Consider the following 17,683-nt stretch of genomic DNA (forward strand, 5'->3'; position numbering starts at 1 on the left):
ACAGTCTGCTTCAGAATAATCTATAATCTGCTATAATCTCTTTTGACATATTTTTCAAACACTAGATTATTTTGACTTTATTAAACTGAAAGACAAAAATCAAGGTCAAGAGAAATGAGAGTAGTGAGTTTAAATGAAATACAATTAAATGGATAAATATGGGAAAAAACTGATACTCCACCCATGTGTATAGCTATGAAAGGCTGACATTTGAATATACTAATGTTTGTCCAATGCCTCAGACAGCAGCAGGTAGCACAAAATTGGAGGCAAAAAAAAAATCACAATGTAAAAAGAGGATGAAGGGCAGCAAGAGAAATGTTAGTTCTCCCAATAATTACAGGATGTTTTACTCGTATTGTAAAGACCGAGAGGCAAACTGGCCTATTTTTCTCAGACTAACACACGCTAATAGACGACAGAGCCTTGTTGTTGTGTTTTTTTTTTTTTCACTCCTGCATCATTATGTTCCCAACACAGCAGAGAGTGAGCACAGCAGTTTTAATGCCCTTTGAATGCTTCAAGCTCCTGCTTACTCACTGGCTGTTATATCTCAAACTGTACCAATATTGTGTAGGAGGATGTTATTTAGCAAATGTATTGGTGCAAGTTTGATGCAATAGGTAAGAGATACAACCAAGTATTGTGCTATCAGTACTCCGCTGAAAATAAAACACATACTTTGAAGTAGTTTTGCAATGAAACACCAAAAAAAGCAGTAAATATTTCCCTGGTTACTACAAACGTTGGCATAGCAACTAATACAGCCAAGCTTTCTGGGAAGTATCAGCACAGTTGGAAGGTGTATTTGGCCAATTGGCCTGCTTGGCAAAAAAAAAAAATCATTGTATAAACACAAATATGGTGGATCAGTAGGGGTCCAGTGCAATGGAACATTTAAAAAAAACTTTTTTTTTATCCGGGGAAAACCAATTTGGCTCACTCCAGGAATGCCCTTTTTCACATTCGTACTTGGGAGCTGCCAAGCACAACTGCAATTTTCAGCTGCTAGTCACTGAGCTGAAGCTGAGGAGAGGTGGAGAGCCAAGTGGTTGGGGGTTAAGGAGAAACTTTGATATCTTTTAACCTATTTTTCCATGTTTTTGTGTCTAAGTGACTAATGGGGACAACAATTTTTGAAATTGGTCAGAAACAGGTTGCAATATAATCATTTGGGGTAATAGTGCCCAGTCAATATACGTCCACTAAAATCCTTTTTTTTTGCCACTGACAGGCTCAGATTGTTGTTATAAGTGTCTGACATCATTATGGAAAGGCTCATACAGAGAAATACAACTTTTTTTTCTTCACCTTTTGCTTGATCTGCTCAGTTTGTTATTGTATCTAACCAAGTCTCTTCCAAGGACAAGTCTTATTCTGTATTCTGATTTGAGTGAAAGTTGAATTGTTATCTTAACATTCAGCCATGATGGAGTTGTAACAATGTGTTGTGTTGGAATACAGAAAGTGTAGTTTGTTATTTAAATGATTTTGAGTATTTTGCTGATTTCAACTCAAGTCCCTCAGAACAAGACTTCTCCTTCCACTTTGTCATCATTAGTCACTAAGAAACAAAATTATGGGAAAGTAGGGTCCAGATTGAAAAATACACAAGTTTCCCATAAAAGGCTTGTTCAAGGGCGCTTCTCGAGCAGATGTAGAGAAAGGAGACAGTGCTCGATATGCTTTAAGTCTGTCTAGGCATTCAAACCTGTGACCTTGTGTTGTCTGACCTTTTAGTTGCTGTAGCCCCTAATTTGTCTCTGCCTGAAGTCCATACCAGAAAGTATTTATTTGCAGCTGTAAGAGAGTGAGAGTTGAGGGTGGTGGTATTGTCTTTTTTGTAAATGCCTGAGTATGTGTGTGCGTCAGACCTTTAAAATTCCATCTTTTCCCTTCCTGGGCAGTGACAAAGACAGTGTGTGCAGAGCAGTGTGACGGTCGATGCTTCGGGCCTTACGTCAGCGACTGCTGCCATCGCGAGTGCGCCGGCGGCTGCTCGGGCCCCAAGGACACAGACTGTTTCGTACGTTAGATTGCACACACACACACACATAGTCTCTCTCTTTATTGCTCCCTTTTTCTCTTGCTTAGCTTTCTGTCATTCTCTATCTTTTACATCTTCTCTTTAGCATCCTTTTCCTCTCATTTCTGCCTCCCACACACATCCATAGGCCAAAACAAACAAATCTAACCCCCTCCTCCTCACCATCCTCTATTCCATGTGTCCACGTCTTTTGTGCAACATATGTTTGCCATCCTCCCCGCCTGAAAATGATCCACTTTGTTTACCGGCTGATAAATTGTTTGTCGTTTTACAGGGCTGTAAAAGTCTGCCGTGGCTGCGCTCTTCAAAGAACAAATTGGTGATTCAGTGTTCCAATTAATATTCCTTTTATCACCTCAAGTTCTTCCTGTTGCGCAAACTCGCACAGCACACACACAAGCGCATGCTGGCAGAGATGATATTGTAGTTGTAATTCACATTAAGGCTCATCCAATTCAATTACTGCCATTTCAGCCTGCGGCCACAGAAGACAAGCAACTTGAGAGGTTTATGGGAAAACATTTCACCATTTACATCATGGCCGTGGATCAATGGCTCCAATTTTTCTCCCATTTGATGTTCAAAGAGACAAGGGACAGCGGCATGATTCGCGTGTCGGGATTCGACGTAAAAATGAAATGCAGCTGTAATACTCTCTCACTCACCGTGACTTGTGTGAGAAAATCACTACCCTCCCCTTGCTTCACCTTGCTGTTTCACGACTTTTAGCCCCCTCCTGCTAGGTCTTACTGGTATCTTGTGCCTTCAGCTGACAGTAGCTATATGCTTTCTGCAGGCTTGCACCAATTTCAACGACAGCGGAGCGTGTGTGACTCAGTGTCCTCAGCCGTTTGTGTACAACCCCACATCCTTTCAGCTGGAGCACAACCCCAGAGCCAAGTACACCTATGGAGCCTTCTGTGTCAAGAAATGCCCACGTAAGTTTTTCCCATCACCTTTGCAAGCAAGCAAAAGGCTTTGCTGCATGCGGAACTGAGCAGCTGCAAGTAGATACAGATACTGTAACATTACACCACAATCATGTAATTAGGCTTTATAATCTGTGCACTGGTGTCCACTGAAGAAGCATTTATCCTCTATCTATCCTGAGATGAGACTCCAGACAGTTATTTCAAGTCAAGTTAATTACTCAAACATAAATAAATTGTGTGTCTCAATCAAATAGTCGTTACACCATCTGTTTCGGCTTCTGGCAGCTGCAAAGAAAGCCAGTCTTCTTTTTCTTTTTTTTTTCTTGCTGTTGTTTTTTAGTTGTTTTTTTTCACGGATATGGAGTCAGAGTGCAGCCTCTATTCAGCAAGCACACTTTAAAAGTCAAGCAACAGCAACAGATTGCATATTCAAGTTTCACTGATCATCAAATGAGCATACACCAGTTGCACTTTCCACAGCTACTACCAAGTGCTAATTTGATCCATTACTTTCCCTGAGCAATATAGGCCCAGACCATTAGTTTTGATCATTATACAAACGTGATTAAAATACAATCAATTTCTCACCATTAGACGGGTCCTTCTAGGAACTGCTCTGAGTAAATTCTAAGCTACGAGTAGAATCTAGGTGTCAGGGGTAGTAAAAATGGTATGTAGTGCTTATCATCACAGCTTCAACATATGATTCAAGTTGAAGCAAAAGTCAGCAAATGATAAAATGCTCGCTGTTTTTTGTTTTTGTTTTTTTTGTCAGATAACTTTGTGGTGGACCACAGCTCCTGTGTAAGAGCGTGTCCCAGCAACAAGATGGAAGTGGAGGAGAACCGCATTAAAATGTGCATCCCCTGCACTGACATCTGTCCAAAAGGTAAACCCAGAGTGAATACTACTTTATTTAACCTGTGCAAATTAACTATATCGCTCAATTTAGCCAAATAATTGCTGTGCCTGATCATGTTTTTCATCAAAAATCAGCAGATTTAGGAGTTATTTCTGTATATTGGTTTGAAACAATACGTGCAATTTCATCAATGTCATCCATGTTGGTTATCATATTTAGCCAGCAACGTAATATGTCCCCATTCATAATAAGGCAAAGCTCTGATTAGTCAAATATTCCTCAAAACAGAGGAAAACAGTCACCAGTGGTCACAACACTAGACTCATTTGAATCTCTGACGAATCGGGGGTGTGTATACTGTGATTCAGAGCTGGAGCCAGGCAACATTTAACTCATCCTCTCCTAGCCTGATTCCATTTCAATCCTTTACTGTGATCAAGATTTTTGAATTTGCATACATGAGACATCACTGGTGAAGTTTGATTTAGTGCTCATTGTAAAATTGTCAGATTTGTCCAGCTGCAGAGATGCAACAGGACAATACTGCATAATGTGGAGGTTATGCTCAATAGGATGAATATCTGGTTTTATACATATACTTCCTGCACCTCCCGGCCCACCACTGCGTTCAATTCACCGCATGTAAAGACCTTATGCAGTTAAACCATTTTAATCGAATAGCTTTATTCTAACAGTGATGATACTGGATCAACAGAAGCCCACAGGAATTACTTTAAAAGCTTTACAGAAAAATGTAATTTAAAAAAAAAAATGTTATTTTTATGGTAAGCAGATTTTTTTAAAATGTGCTTTGGGCTGATTTACTGATTCAAATGTATCCCCCTCCCAAATATCAACATCTTCTTTAATGTCATACTAATGCAATACAAATGACATGCAATACCCACTTCTGTAATTACATCCTCATCTGAATAGTCAATTCAACAAGATGCATAAACTCTTCTTTATTCCTTTAATTTGTGTATTTCTTTTAATGATCTGATCTTTCTCCACTTCTCATATTACAGCTGTACATATTGCCATACACTCATTACATATTGGAGGATGAGTATGACAAATATGGCATAAAATGAATATGTTTGATTGCCACAACACTTGACATATTAATTAACATGGAATGGTCCCATAAGGAGAAACAGGTCTGCTCTCTAATTACAAGTCATTTTGCACTAGAGTGTGAGAGCCAAATGCCTAAAATGTCTAATGTGAAATTAAACAGCATTACTTCAGTTCAATACAGCAGATTAGCCCCTTCATCTTATTGTTCTCACAAAGGTAACCGATCTGCCCTTTCCCTTTGGAGAGAAGACAGTAGTGCTTTCCTTTAGGCTCCATGTATGGGTTGTGGCATCCATTGATTGGCTAATATCTTGATTACATCGTCACGCAGCAGAGAGGGGTTAATGAGGGATAGCCCAAGGAACTGTGGGAAATGATAACAAATTAACATTTCAGATATGGAATTGGCTGGTATAAATCACTATCAAAAACTGGTTACACCACTTAATGCCAGCCTTATTCATCATCCCCTCTGCCTCTGTCAGAAATAGTTGGCTCACACAAGACCGCAAGTGTAATTAATGCAGATGTAATGAATTCATTATATAGAGGAATGGGCTGTGGACTGGCCCAAGATACAGTGCATGGCGAGGGGCCATGGCCTTGCATATGCACCAAAGAAGTATCACTTTTTCTGGTATATTGTCATCAAAGAGTATAATAGCTGATAGTGATTTCTCAAGATGAGGTCTCTGCTCTTCAAGGACATTATGGATATAGCAACTTAAATGTTAATTATTTGGAATTATGTGTGATTGCGTGTCTATGCATTTGTTTTGTCAGTATGTGATGGCATAGGAACGGGCAGCCTGCAGTCAGCTCAAACAGTGGACGCCAGCAACATAGAGAAATTTGTCAACTGCACCAAAATCAACGGCAACCTCATCTTCCTCATAACTGGCATTAAAGGGTAGGTGAAAGCACACACACATTACCTTTGAGTTCTTATTTTCCTACTTAGACTATAATTCAGACAGACTCCTTAATATTTCATGCATTTGTGGTTTGGAGGTACTTTGAAAGATGATGTTGGTTTAGCTTCACTCTATTTATGGATACTGAACTGATCCAAACATGGATTGATGAAAAGCAGGAAAATACTGATTTGGTGACTTGCAGGTCAAAAATACTTCTAGCATCAATCTCCAGTTTGGTATCTGTAAGGTTAAAAAAGGTTGTTAGTTTAGCTTAGCTCAGTTTACAAGATCAAGTTAGCAGCCCATTTTAAAAGTGGAGAGATGAACCTTTGAACTGATTCCAGTATGGATAATTGGAAATTTGAAAACACAAAAAACTATGATCTAGTGACTTGCTGGTCAAAAATGTAAACATCACTTAACATGAAGGGTTACAGATAACTTAACACTGACACATTATTACCTAAAAAGTTGACACAGCGATCATGTTTATGTTCCATGGGCTACGTTTAAGTCCAGTGTTCACTCTCCATTTAGCCCTGCTAGTTGCTATCTTGTCTTCTTTGTACTGCTGGCATATTGAGCATCACTAAAAATGCTGATGGTGATGATAGCATTGCAAGTAAGCCAAAACAATAAAGTTGAGGGCTGTAAAATGAAAAAAAATATGACCTGGATAGAGCTTAGGGGGAGTTGTGCTCCTCACTACAAGCAAACTCCTTTTACATTACATGTAGGCATTTGATCAATTGCTAATATAAAACTATTGATTGGAGCAACACTTGAAACATACTCGCTGAAGTACAACATCCTTGTCCACTTCACATCTATATGTTGACAATAACACAGCCACAGCAGGTGGATAAAAGCCTGGCTGGTACGAGGCTGCTTGAAAACTACTAATTGAGTGGCATACCAACAGGAGTATAAAAATAGGTCGAATGGATGTATAAAATCAATCTCCGTTCATGTCCCATTGTATCTGTAAAATCCAGCTCGGGAAGGTTAATGAGAAATGTTCTCTCTGCAATCATGAACTCCTGTCAAAGAGCACTGAAGCTCTGAGGTTAGCATGATGTGTACCTATAAAAGCATACCAGAGGGAAGGAGCATGCTGAACTTGGTACAAACATATTTTCTCAATGCTACCTTCAGGATCACAGTGCTTGTATCTTAAGAGCTGTGTTATAAATAAAGGACCTTTGACAGCAATATGTGAATATCGTTTTTGATAAAGATAGTATTCACTTCTCTGTATGTCTCCACTTTGCGTTTTTCTCCAGGGACATGTATCATGGTATTGGACCTTTGGACCCTGAACGTCTCAACGTGTTCCGCACTGTGAAAGAGATCACAGGTGGGACTGCTTCACTGGAGTCACCTTGGGAAAATTGACTGAGAAAAACAATATTATTATGTGATGTGTGTGAAATATTTGGCCTCTGAGATGAATGAAATCTTGAGGAATAAAGTGGAAAGCTCTATAAAAAAGCTCTAAAAACTCAAAAAGGTGCTCTTTCGTGGATTATATGTACATGCTTTCCATATGTGTGTGCATGCTTGTGTGTGTATTTATTCATTAGCTATTAGAGGCCTTAAGGGATGAGCAATACCTCGCATACAAACCCTTTTGTCATATTAAACTGCGACTTGCAGTTGAGCCAAACAGCTAATGGAGTGAAACTGCATTCTCATAATGAAAACCCAAGCAATAAGGAAGAGCAATGGCCATTCTATCCCAGCCATTTCCTGCTTTATCCCTTTAATGTCATTTCCACAGATGCTGATTTGATGTAATCTGTCATTAAAGGCAAGTGCAACCAGACAAATTGTGCAGAATATTAAATCCATTCTTTTAATTAGTGTATATTGTCTTCTCTGAGCACATTTCCTACAAAAAAATAGGCTCAACTTTACAGAGGCGGCGCAACTCCATGACTATGACCCAGAAATTGCAGTGCTTTCTTAATTTGGATGTAGGCAAAAAAAAACCTTTACATTTCTATGATCATGATTCTTTTATTTTTCATCAAATACCCCCTAAACTGCTGCCTTTCTCTTCTTGGCTCACTTTTACTGAGAAAATGGACAATTTGTAGTTATTTCCCATGCAAGTATTTTTTTAACTTGAACATGCCTTGTCTTTAGGTTACCTCAACATCCAGTCTTGGCCGGAGAACATGACAGATTTGAGTGTTTTTTCCAACCTGGCAACCATCGGAGGTAGATCTCTTTACAGGTATGTGCTTAATTACACTTCAGACACAGATTAGACACCATCTAAGGTGTATGTGTGTGTGTGTGTGTGTGTGTAAATGCTATTGTGTGCGCATGAGATACAAGATAAGCACATATACAGAGAGCCAGCGCAACAGACTAGCATTTCTCCTAGAAGCATGAAGTTCATCCAGTTCATTTACTTCAGCTAGCAGCTGTCAGACTATGGCTAGCCACTGTTCCTAAATAAATAGGATGGGCATGTAGTCAAACAATACAGTAGGATGAGTTAGGATAGGATGCAGAGAATAAATACCCTGTATATAAAATGTACCTGTAATTTAAATACATTTATAGTCTAAAAGGATGATTAATGGATTTCTATCAAGTGTCAACAAGCACTTAACAGTCTACATCTATATCTGGCTATACACATTATCCATCAGGTTAGTAAAGGTGCACCCGTCATACCATTTTGTGTGCTTGATATAATAAAACATGGCCTTGAGATATATATATATATACATATATATATATATACACATAGATATATATTTCCACTTGCAGGGCTTTGTACTTCTTCTAAAGAGGTCATGGTTGTGAATAAATGATCAGTAGTAGGACATACTGCAGCTTCATTTCAGAGAGATTTTACATACAATTCCATTTCACTCATATGCAGATGACATGCTCATATTATAGGCTGTCTTTGTTCAGAAAGACCCTTCTGTCTCTCTCTGTCTCTCTCTCTTTCTTGCTATTTTCCTGTGTTTGGATGCTTACCGTCAGAGCTAATGAGCTGCCGGCCCATTTTGTCCTGCACAGAAGCCTTTTGAAGCATTGCCGTCACGCAGCTTTGATTAGCCCCGTTTTGATAACAGGTTCTGTGTTTGCTTACAAGTGGCAGATCCGAGGGATAGCTCTGGCAGAGTCAAAGGAGAGCCGGCCTTCTTTTTCTAAAACACCAACGATCATCCTGGAGCTCAGCAAATGTTTCAGTGCCAGTCAGAGATGAAATAGTCTCCTTCTTCATCCTCCTCTTCTTCTTTTCTGCTAGATTTATTTTCTTTTCACATCAATTTCTCCTGTTTTACTGTTCTTTTTTTATTTGCTCTTCTCTTTCTACTCTCCTGTCTGCTTCATCCTCTTGTTCTCCTTCTTCCCATTTTCTCTCACTCACACTGTTTTCTATATCTTTCTTATCTGTCATGACTTTATATAGCTTTCTTTTTTATCCTGCCTCATCCTCATACTATTTCTTTCCCTATTCTTTCCCTTGTAGCCTCTCTAGCTCCATGGCTACAAGGCTGGTCCACTACTTAGGTCCAGACTTGAATACCTCAACATCTTACTTTGGTGATCCACTGACTTTTCCTGATTTCCTTCTTTTTTTTCTCTTTCCCTCCCTCTTCTCTCTCTCAGTGGAAGTGGTATATCTCTGTTGATCCTCAAGCAGCGTTGGATCTCCTCCCTACAGTTCCAGTCTTTGGACGAGATCAGCGCTGGTAACGTGTACATTTTCAACAACAGCCGTCTGTGCTTCTACAACACTGTCAACTGGACCTCGCTGTTCAGGACCCCGAGCCAGAAAGTCCTCATCCGCAACAACCGAGACCCAAAGGAATGCAGTGAGTAGTGGCATTGCATAAAATGATTGCCAACTTTTGGAAATAAATACACAAAATTGACAAATCTGAGCTGTAGAAAATAACATGCCCCAAATATATAATTGCCCTAAGTGATTAAATTGAATGACAGTCTCCTAAGTCCTACAGTGATGGATACACAAGTTTGCTAATGTAAATTGACTTGTAGGTTAAATCCTCAATCTAATAAGGAAATGTGTCATTACATTCAAATTGTGGATTTTCATATGCTCAGTCATATTGAATAATCAGATACTGACATGATAATATTACCTGCAAATAATGCAGAAACTGGCCTTAATTACTGTACTAATAAGCTATCACAGGAAACCTTCATACATGCTTGCACATAGGAGCCTTCTCACACACACACACACAAATCTGTAGTAAGCAAACACCTATTAAATAGTATTTTCTCTCTCATTAGTTCTCTAATTAATTCCAAAACTCAGGTTTCCTTCTATCTCTGCAAATTCAGCTCCACCCCAGCTTACACGCTGACATGCCCGTTACCAAGGCGACGGTATCACAGGCATCTTTTGCTTCTCGGCCATGAAAGCCCTTATTCAGCTCCCTGTGAGGAAAGTGCTTAATGCGTCATGCACAGTGGTGGATTAAGCTCACTGTTAACCACAGGAAGATGCACACCTGATGGAATGATGAATAGTCTACAAGTGGTTTAGCTGCAGATGTTGGAACACTGATCACAAAGGCTTGTTCAAAGAGAGTGGAACATTCTAACAGAGAAAGAGAGTTATACTACTAGTGAAATATCACGATAGTGTTGTTAAAAACAGCAAATATTAGCCATCAGTTACCATTTTAAAAATATATTTTTTTAGCAACATGTGTGTAGCACCAGTGACAAAGACATAGATAAGTAGAGAAACACAGATGTGGGCCACTGTAGTTTTTCTTGGCTCTGCCAGGCTGCGGTTGATATCATTAGCCAGTTAATGAGTGTTTGTGTGTGTTAGAGATGGATCGATATGGCCTTACACAGGCCTCTTCATTAGGCTCAACCCCCTGTCTGCCATTGACTGGCTCGGCTGTTGACAAAGGGTTCCGGTCCCCACCGGGCCACACTCCCGGGGCCGTGGGTGTCGGTCATCGGATGGAAGACACGCCGAGTCTGATGAACAGCATTGATTGTTGTGCTTCGACTAAAAAAAAAAAGGGCTTAGGGTTCTGGTTGGGGTGGTCTTAATGGCGGAGGTGTTGGGAATACCAATGTTTGCTCATACAGCTGGGCCAATATACACTCACACACATACAGATATGCATGTTTGTGCACACACGTATAGTGAGATGCACATTCAAGCAAGAATCCATATAATGGAGCACAAACAAATATTCTACAGGCTCTAGAAAGTAAACATGAACACACAAATTAATTTTCCTAATACATCATTATTGAATAATTCCCTTTTTATTCTTGTATTTGATTGCTCAGTAATTTTCTATTAATTGTGCATATAACGCATCAGGTTACTCAGTATGTCTAAATTACATTAGACGTGTGTGTGGGTGTGCATCCGCAGGCACATTTATGTCTCTGTGTGCAAATGCCTTTGAGCATTCATGTAATTCATTTTAGGGATGCAATTAGTCAATTAGTTGATTGACAGAAAATAAATTACCAACTATTTTGCTAAATGATTTGAGTCATTCTTTTAAAGAGAAAAATGTCAAAATTCTCTGGTTCCAGCTTCTCAAGTGTGGATTTCTTTCTGGTTTATTTAGTCTTCAATGAAATAAATTAAATATCTTTGAGGTATAGGCCATGTTTGATATTTTATAAGGCAAGGTAAGTTTATTTATGCAGCATATTTCATGTTATGTGGAGCATAAAAACAAATACTGCTTCCCAGGTTTAGTTTTGACTCTGTGAACAGAATGCCTGTTGGAGAAAGCCTGAAAGATCAGAAATGTATTATGCCTTAAACCATTCAGTCCTTTATAAACCAACAATAGTGTTTTAAAATGGATTCTTTCACAGACAGGAAGTCAGTTTAAATGCCTCAGAACTGGAGTGATGTGATCCACTTTTTTGGGTCTTAGTGAGGACTCAAGCAGCAGCGTTTTGAATCAGCTACAGCTGTCTAAACTTTTTCGGGAGACCTATAAAGACACTGTTACAGTAGTCAGGTCTACTGAAGTTAAATGCATGGACAAGAGACATTAGTCCTTTCACCCTTGATATATTCTTCAGGTGATAATATGCTGACTTTGTACTTAGCTGTTCAGGTCTGAGTCCATGACTACTTGGTTTGTGGTTTGTGGCTTTTAACATTACCGATTAAATCGACTTTTAATCGTTCTCCCTTGGCTGTAAAGACAATTAAGTTTTGTCTTTGTTTAATGAAGAACATTCTAGCTCATCCAATGGTTGATTTGTTCCATGCATTTAATCAGTGCTTGTATTGGGACATAGTGTCTAAGACTAACTGATTTATTGAGAAAATAAATGACAAATTAATAATTATTAGTTACAGCCCTAATTTATTTCCCTCTTTTCACTCTGTAGCTCAGCAGCGTATGGTGTGTGACCGGATGTGTTCAGACGACGGGTGCTGGGGCCCAGGGCCTGATCAGTGTCTTTCCTGCCGATACTTCAGACGAGGCCGTACCTGCGTTGAGTCCTGCAATCTCTTTGATGGGTGAGTAGTTCAATCCAAGAACTTTTATTATGATTTTCTTTTTTCTTTTTTTTTTATTGGAGGACTCTGGTACTGTGTGTTTAAGCTGACCTCACATAAATCTTCAAAACAAAAATGAGCACTTTCCTGAATGTCAGATCATTATAGTTTCAGGAGACTGCATTAATTCCCTTGCAAACAGTGGTACATGACTAACAGAGGAAATAAAATCAATTTAAACAGCTTTGATGCATGAGAATGAAGTCAAAACATCCTCAAGGGCTCTGGAGGAGGAGAGTCTAATTGCCGATTGGCATGAATATAATGAGTTGAACCAATGAGGAATTTCACCCTGTGAACCGTTAACGTGAGCAGTTAAAGGAACATTTGGCTGCATGTTACATCCATTGTCCAAAATCAATCTGAATACATTGTTGAATTATTATACTTTATCACAAATTGCCCATTTGAGCCAGCAGACATGACTGTTTACTGCCCTGAGCTAGAAAATTACTGACATTCCAACAAAAGGTCTTACAGTGTCCACACAATCCAGCGATGATCTGTTTTCAGTGGGAATAAGTGCATTCAGGACATTGCTTTATGGCCCCAAGAGGCACATCAAAAAGATCAGTGCCAACTCACCTGGGGAGAAACACTTCTTTATAGATGTAGTTTTCAGCCTTTTGTGCTGCTCTTGAATGAATGAGGAGACACTGTGAATCACTTGAAAGTATCTATCTAGAATAGAATGCACCGGCACTGTCTGACTTTCTTCCAAGCTGTTGATGTCAAGCTAGTGTTGTCCCCTGGGGAAGAGGAGAAGGGTGCACGTATGTGTGCAGGAGAGGATGTATGAGAGCGAGCAACCCTCGGTCATGTTGACTTGTTGCTGGTCCTTTCCCCGGCACCGTTTGTGGGAGGGAAGCTTTGAAGTTGCCGGGAAAAACAGCTCACAGCAAAGGCTTTGAAGAAGACTGGTGCGGGAGAGGCGCATGGCAGGGAGCTGCTGAAGCACACTTGTTACCCATACTGTAAATACAGTCAGTCACTGGTATGCATTCTGAGTAACATTTCACAAGCCTACTCTTTGCTTTGTGTCACTGCCCTGAACTGTGGAATCAAAATGTCCATAACCTAAAGGTTTGCCTGGTGTAAGAAGTCACCACGTGCTAAGCATCAGTGCTTCATAGATCTGTCTGTGGCAGATAAATGGTTACTGTTTCATATGGAAACATTGGATAACCTGCCTTTTTCCCTCCCTGGTAACTACTAGAAGTTTTCTGATAGTGTCTGCCTTAACCCAATAAAAACTAATGTACAACTAATGTCTACTGTTTTGCCTAAATTTGAGTTACCTAACCAATTTAGTCATATAATAAAATGGAGATCTCATAACTAATTGACATAAATATACAAATCAATACCATACATCAAAGTAACGGTTCATAGTGGAAAATGTAAATTCAAGTACATTTAGTGGCATCATGAGTTCTAAACCAAAAATGATGTGGATACCATGATTAGTGCAATAAAATCTAAACTTTATTTTAGGATTTAGGACTGATGGCTGCTCTATGTTTAAATACAACATGACCCTAATCTAGTGCAGACAGAGAAAGGCAAGCTCAGCAGTTTCTTTCTCTACATGACAAAACAGACCTTGCCTCTATAGTGACAGCCAAGTTTCATCTGCCAGTATATTAATTATGAACTTTTCTTCATGTCGGATGCCCTGATATTTTTGTTTACTTTAGTTAGTTAATCCAGTCTGGTCATTTAGTAGCATCACAGTATTCACCAGCAATGCAAGACAAAGCTGAAAAAGTCACCTTATATATCTGTGGAATATTACTGGGAAATGATTTAAATAAGTACTGATTTTCACTTCATGGCTGCATTTTTATCATTAATTAATCTACCAATTACTATCCTGTGGTCTATAAAATGACAGAAAGTCAAGAAAAGCCCATGATAGCATCTTCATTCATCTGGAAATGTCTGTCCCACAGTCAAATACCCAAAGCTATTCAGTTTATACCGATAGGAATTTCTCAAATTTAAAAAAGTTGGAACTGGAGGGGGTTTATTAAACACTTATTAAAACCGTTGCAGACTATTTTTCTTTTGATCGACTCATTGATTGAGTCTTTTCAGTTCTATTTTACACTCTCATCTAAGTTGGAGAAAGTGGTAGTGGTATATATGTTGAATGATTAGTTTACTTCCATAGGTGAAAAGAAGAGTGCCATAAAACTGGACTCAAACAGTATGGGATCATCTGCATAGAAATGACTATAAATGCTTAGTTTAGTGGGTTTAGTTAATGTGCATAAAGTTCTACTGTATAGTGCAGCAGTCAGTAAGTTGGTTTGAATGTCTACCTTTCTTCTGAATATAACGTATTGGCCTTTGTATCTCAAAAGAATTTAGTGTTATCTCATTAAATATGTTTTCAGGTTGGCGATTCTAAACCTTAAGATTCCTCTGCTCGCCCTCGTTATATGTCTCCATTCTTAATGAGGAAAGGCACTAATTCCCCTCAGTTTAAACGTCTGTTGAATAAAACAAAGGAAGAGCAAACTAGAGAAGAGTGCAAGAGGGGAAAAGAAAACGTCTGAGATGGGGTCCACTGGGGGTGGAGGAAGAGGGAGGAAGCGGATTAGGGAGGCGTTGAAAGTGTTTAATTAAAAAGGTTGCTCTGGTGGGTTGGCCATGCTTTGGCTTGCTGGCAGTTTGGAGGTCTGAACGGTGGACACAGTACTGCTTAAATTCCTGCTAAAACAGGGCTAATCCCCCATCAGGCCGTCCCCCAATGGGGCTTTGGCGCACACTTCCAGCCGTGAAGGGGGCCAATCAGGAGGAACGGCTTTGACGGAATGGAAATGACCCTAGAGAGCACCGCTGCCGAGGTCTTTGTCTCTCACCCATTATTCTGCATGTATTTTTTTACCCCTCATTCAACAAAAGAGATATCTCTCCACTGCCCTTTTCTAAAGGATTCCCCTGGATGCAGCTTCCAGGAGAGAAATCTAATTTATTTTGGAACAAGGGAAAGAAAGACTAGGGAGAAATGTAAAGAGAGCAATTGGGAGTTTCCTTTGAGTCTATGGAAAACATTATTAATAAAAAGGACACTGTGATACTTGATGTTTGGATGTTTAAGACAAAATGATGTGAACACGAACCATTAGGATCATCAAAAAAAAATCCCTGACATTAATGCTCTGAAAAAGGGAAATCCGGGGTTTCATCTTTACTTTTATTGCCCTTTAATGTGATACAGTTGAACTCGGTAGTGTCAGAATGTCTCTTAACTTTTTTTTAGTTTTCAGAACCAAAAGATGTTCATGTAATATTCACTTCATGAAAATGCATCAAATATATAGACATGATCTGAATCTCTCAGTGCAAGATCACATGAAAATACAGCTCTGTTGAATCTTTATTCCACTCAAGTAGCATCACATGCAAAGACAAACAAAACACACACACACACACACAGGGAGTCACTCTTATTATCCCACCACTGTGAGAAAGCTGCTTGGTGGTAACAGGGTGAATCCTCCTCAGAGGGTGTCTGTCTTCTGCATCGGATGATCGATCCCTCTGATGTGAAAAGTGTTTTTGATCGGCAGAGGTTGTTATTGACAGCCGCCAGCCTTTGCTCGCCAGAGACGCCGTGCTTCAAAAAAAACCAAAGACAATGCGCTGATTCGGACACAAACAAGGGGGAAATTTATAGATCGGGTGCACACACACGCACATAAGGATTCAGCAGTATGGCCCGAGGCACTGCTCAGCTCTTGCCAGTGTAATTGCAGTCTATAAACCCAATATTGAGATCTATTGTTTACCTCTATTCCTTCAGAAGTCTAAGTGGAAAACAAAACCATTATGAATTACACACATCTGGCTAAATAAAGATCTGGTGGAACTCCTACCAGTTGCACACACTGCAAATTCTGGGATTTGATAAAAAGGATGAAAAGCTAATTTCTTTGACTTATCTTTTTTTCCATATCTTTTTTCTATTGCTTTCATCCTCTTACACTCCCTCTGTAGTGGCCCCTTCACCTCATCCAAAGCAAACTTTTGTCGCTGCCTCATCCCTGGCCTCTTCTGCCATCCTTTTCTCATTCTCTCACACTAGTCCTGCTCTCACTTCCTCCTCCCTTCACACATCCCCTCATGTTTGTCCATGATTTAAAAAGCTGTTCATTATTCATAGGCCTTCTCTGTTAGCATATTGACCATGCTAAGCTTTTAACTTGATCAAATAATCTTAGGCAGCTCGCTGCCCTGCATGCCCCTCTACTAGAGGGCACTGTTGCAGGCAGATTGAGTTGGAGTCTTGGTGATGTGCATGAATAAACGAAGGTTTAACCTTGCTTTCTTGATGCTGTATCACATGTTGGTTTAAAATCAAAAGTCTCCTATGTACTGCTTGTACTCATATGCACACAGCATACTTCAAAATCCTCCCCTAGCAAGCTCTTAATCAATATTTCAACACGAGTATGCTCTCAAATCTATAATACATGCATCTCCATCCCTATCTCTATCAGGGAAATGCGTGAATTTGCCAATGGATCTGTTTGCCTGGAGTGTGACAGCCAGTGTGAGAAGATGGATGGCAACACCATGACATGCCTTGGCCAGGTAAGAAACTTGTGAATCCACTTCAGACAATATATTTTCTAGAGATTTCTCACTTTCAGATGAAAACCCCTCTTCTTATTTTTTCTGTGCAAGATAGTCTCATATCTTTTCAGTGATCAAGTGGATTTCCAACTTTTTTTTGTGAGAGTGTATCTGTTTTGAGCACACGATATCAGAAGATATAAATGCTGTGTTTGCAAAGGTGAATGGTAGGTTAATGGGAGAAATGATGAACTACTGTTGCTACTTTAGGAGGTGTGCTTTTGGCAAGCACACATACACACACCCAAAACAGCAAAATGAGATTAGTATCTGACCTTCCTGTAAAGTCACTTTTACAGTCTGGGGTGCGATCTCACCTAGACTCTCTAAAATGTTAGAATTTCCCTTTAAAATGTCAGCAGAGCTACACATGTCTGCACACATACACATAGAAAACATATATACAGTGTGTTCAATGAACATATTCATCTCACGCAACACTGCACCTGCCATTTCATCAAGTCATTGTTTGCATTACAATATACACACTAGTAGTTTCCAAATCTGGGGGACACACTGACGCTGATTCACAAGCTGCTTAATGGGATCTGAAAGCAGAAAAATGTGTATTTCCGCAACACAAAACAATGTTTGTTTCTAAAAATCTGCTTTTTTTCTGAATAACTGGATAATACCTAG

At 39.5% G+C, this 17,683-nt stretch overlaps 1 protein-coding gene across 1 annotated transcript in view; it reads left to right on the forward strand.

Annotated features, from left to right (window-relative positions):
* The window catches only part of si:ch73-383l1.1 (receptor tyrosine-protein kinase erbB-4), a 237,815-nt gene that overhangs the window by 170,015 nt on the left and 50,117 nt on the right, over positions 1-17,683 (forward strand). The window contains exons 6-14 of the mRNA XM_053314757.1: positions 1,908-2,026; positions 2,844-2,985; positions 3,755-3,868; positions 5,705-5,831; positions 7,122-7,195; positions 7,987-8,077; positions 9,484-9,683; positions 12,229-12,361; positions 16,909-17,002. Coding sequence (XP_053170732.1) covers positions 1,908-2,026; positions 2,844-2,985; positions 3,755-3,868; positions 5,705-5,831; positions 7,122-7,195; positions 7,987-8,077; positions 9,484-9,683; positions 12,229-12,361; positions 16,909-17,002 — 1,094 coding nt within the window. The remainder of the gene's footprint in view (positions 1-1,907; positions 2,027-2,843; positions 2,986-3,754; positions 3,869-5,704; positions 5,832-7,121; positions 7,196-7,986; positions 8,078-9,483; positions 9,684-12,228; positions 12,362-16,908; positions 17,003-17,683) is intronic.

The sequence above is a fragment of the Scomber japonicus genome, chromosome 24 (genome assembly GCF_027409825.1).
Source record: "Scomber japonicus isolate fScoJap1 chromosome 24, fScoJap1.pri, whole genome shotgun sequence".
Classification (NCBI taxonomy): domain Eukaryota; kingdom Metazoa; phylum Chordata; class Actinopteri; order Scombriformes; family Scombridae; genus Scomber; species Scomber japonicus.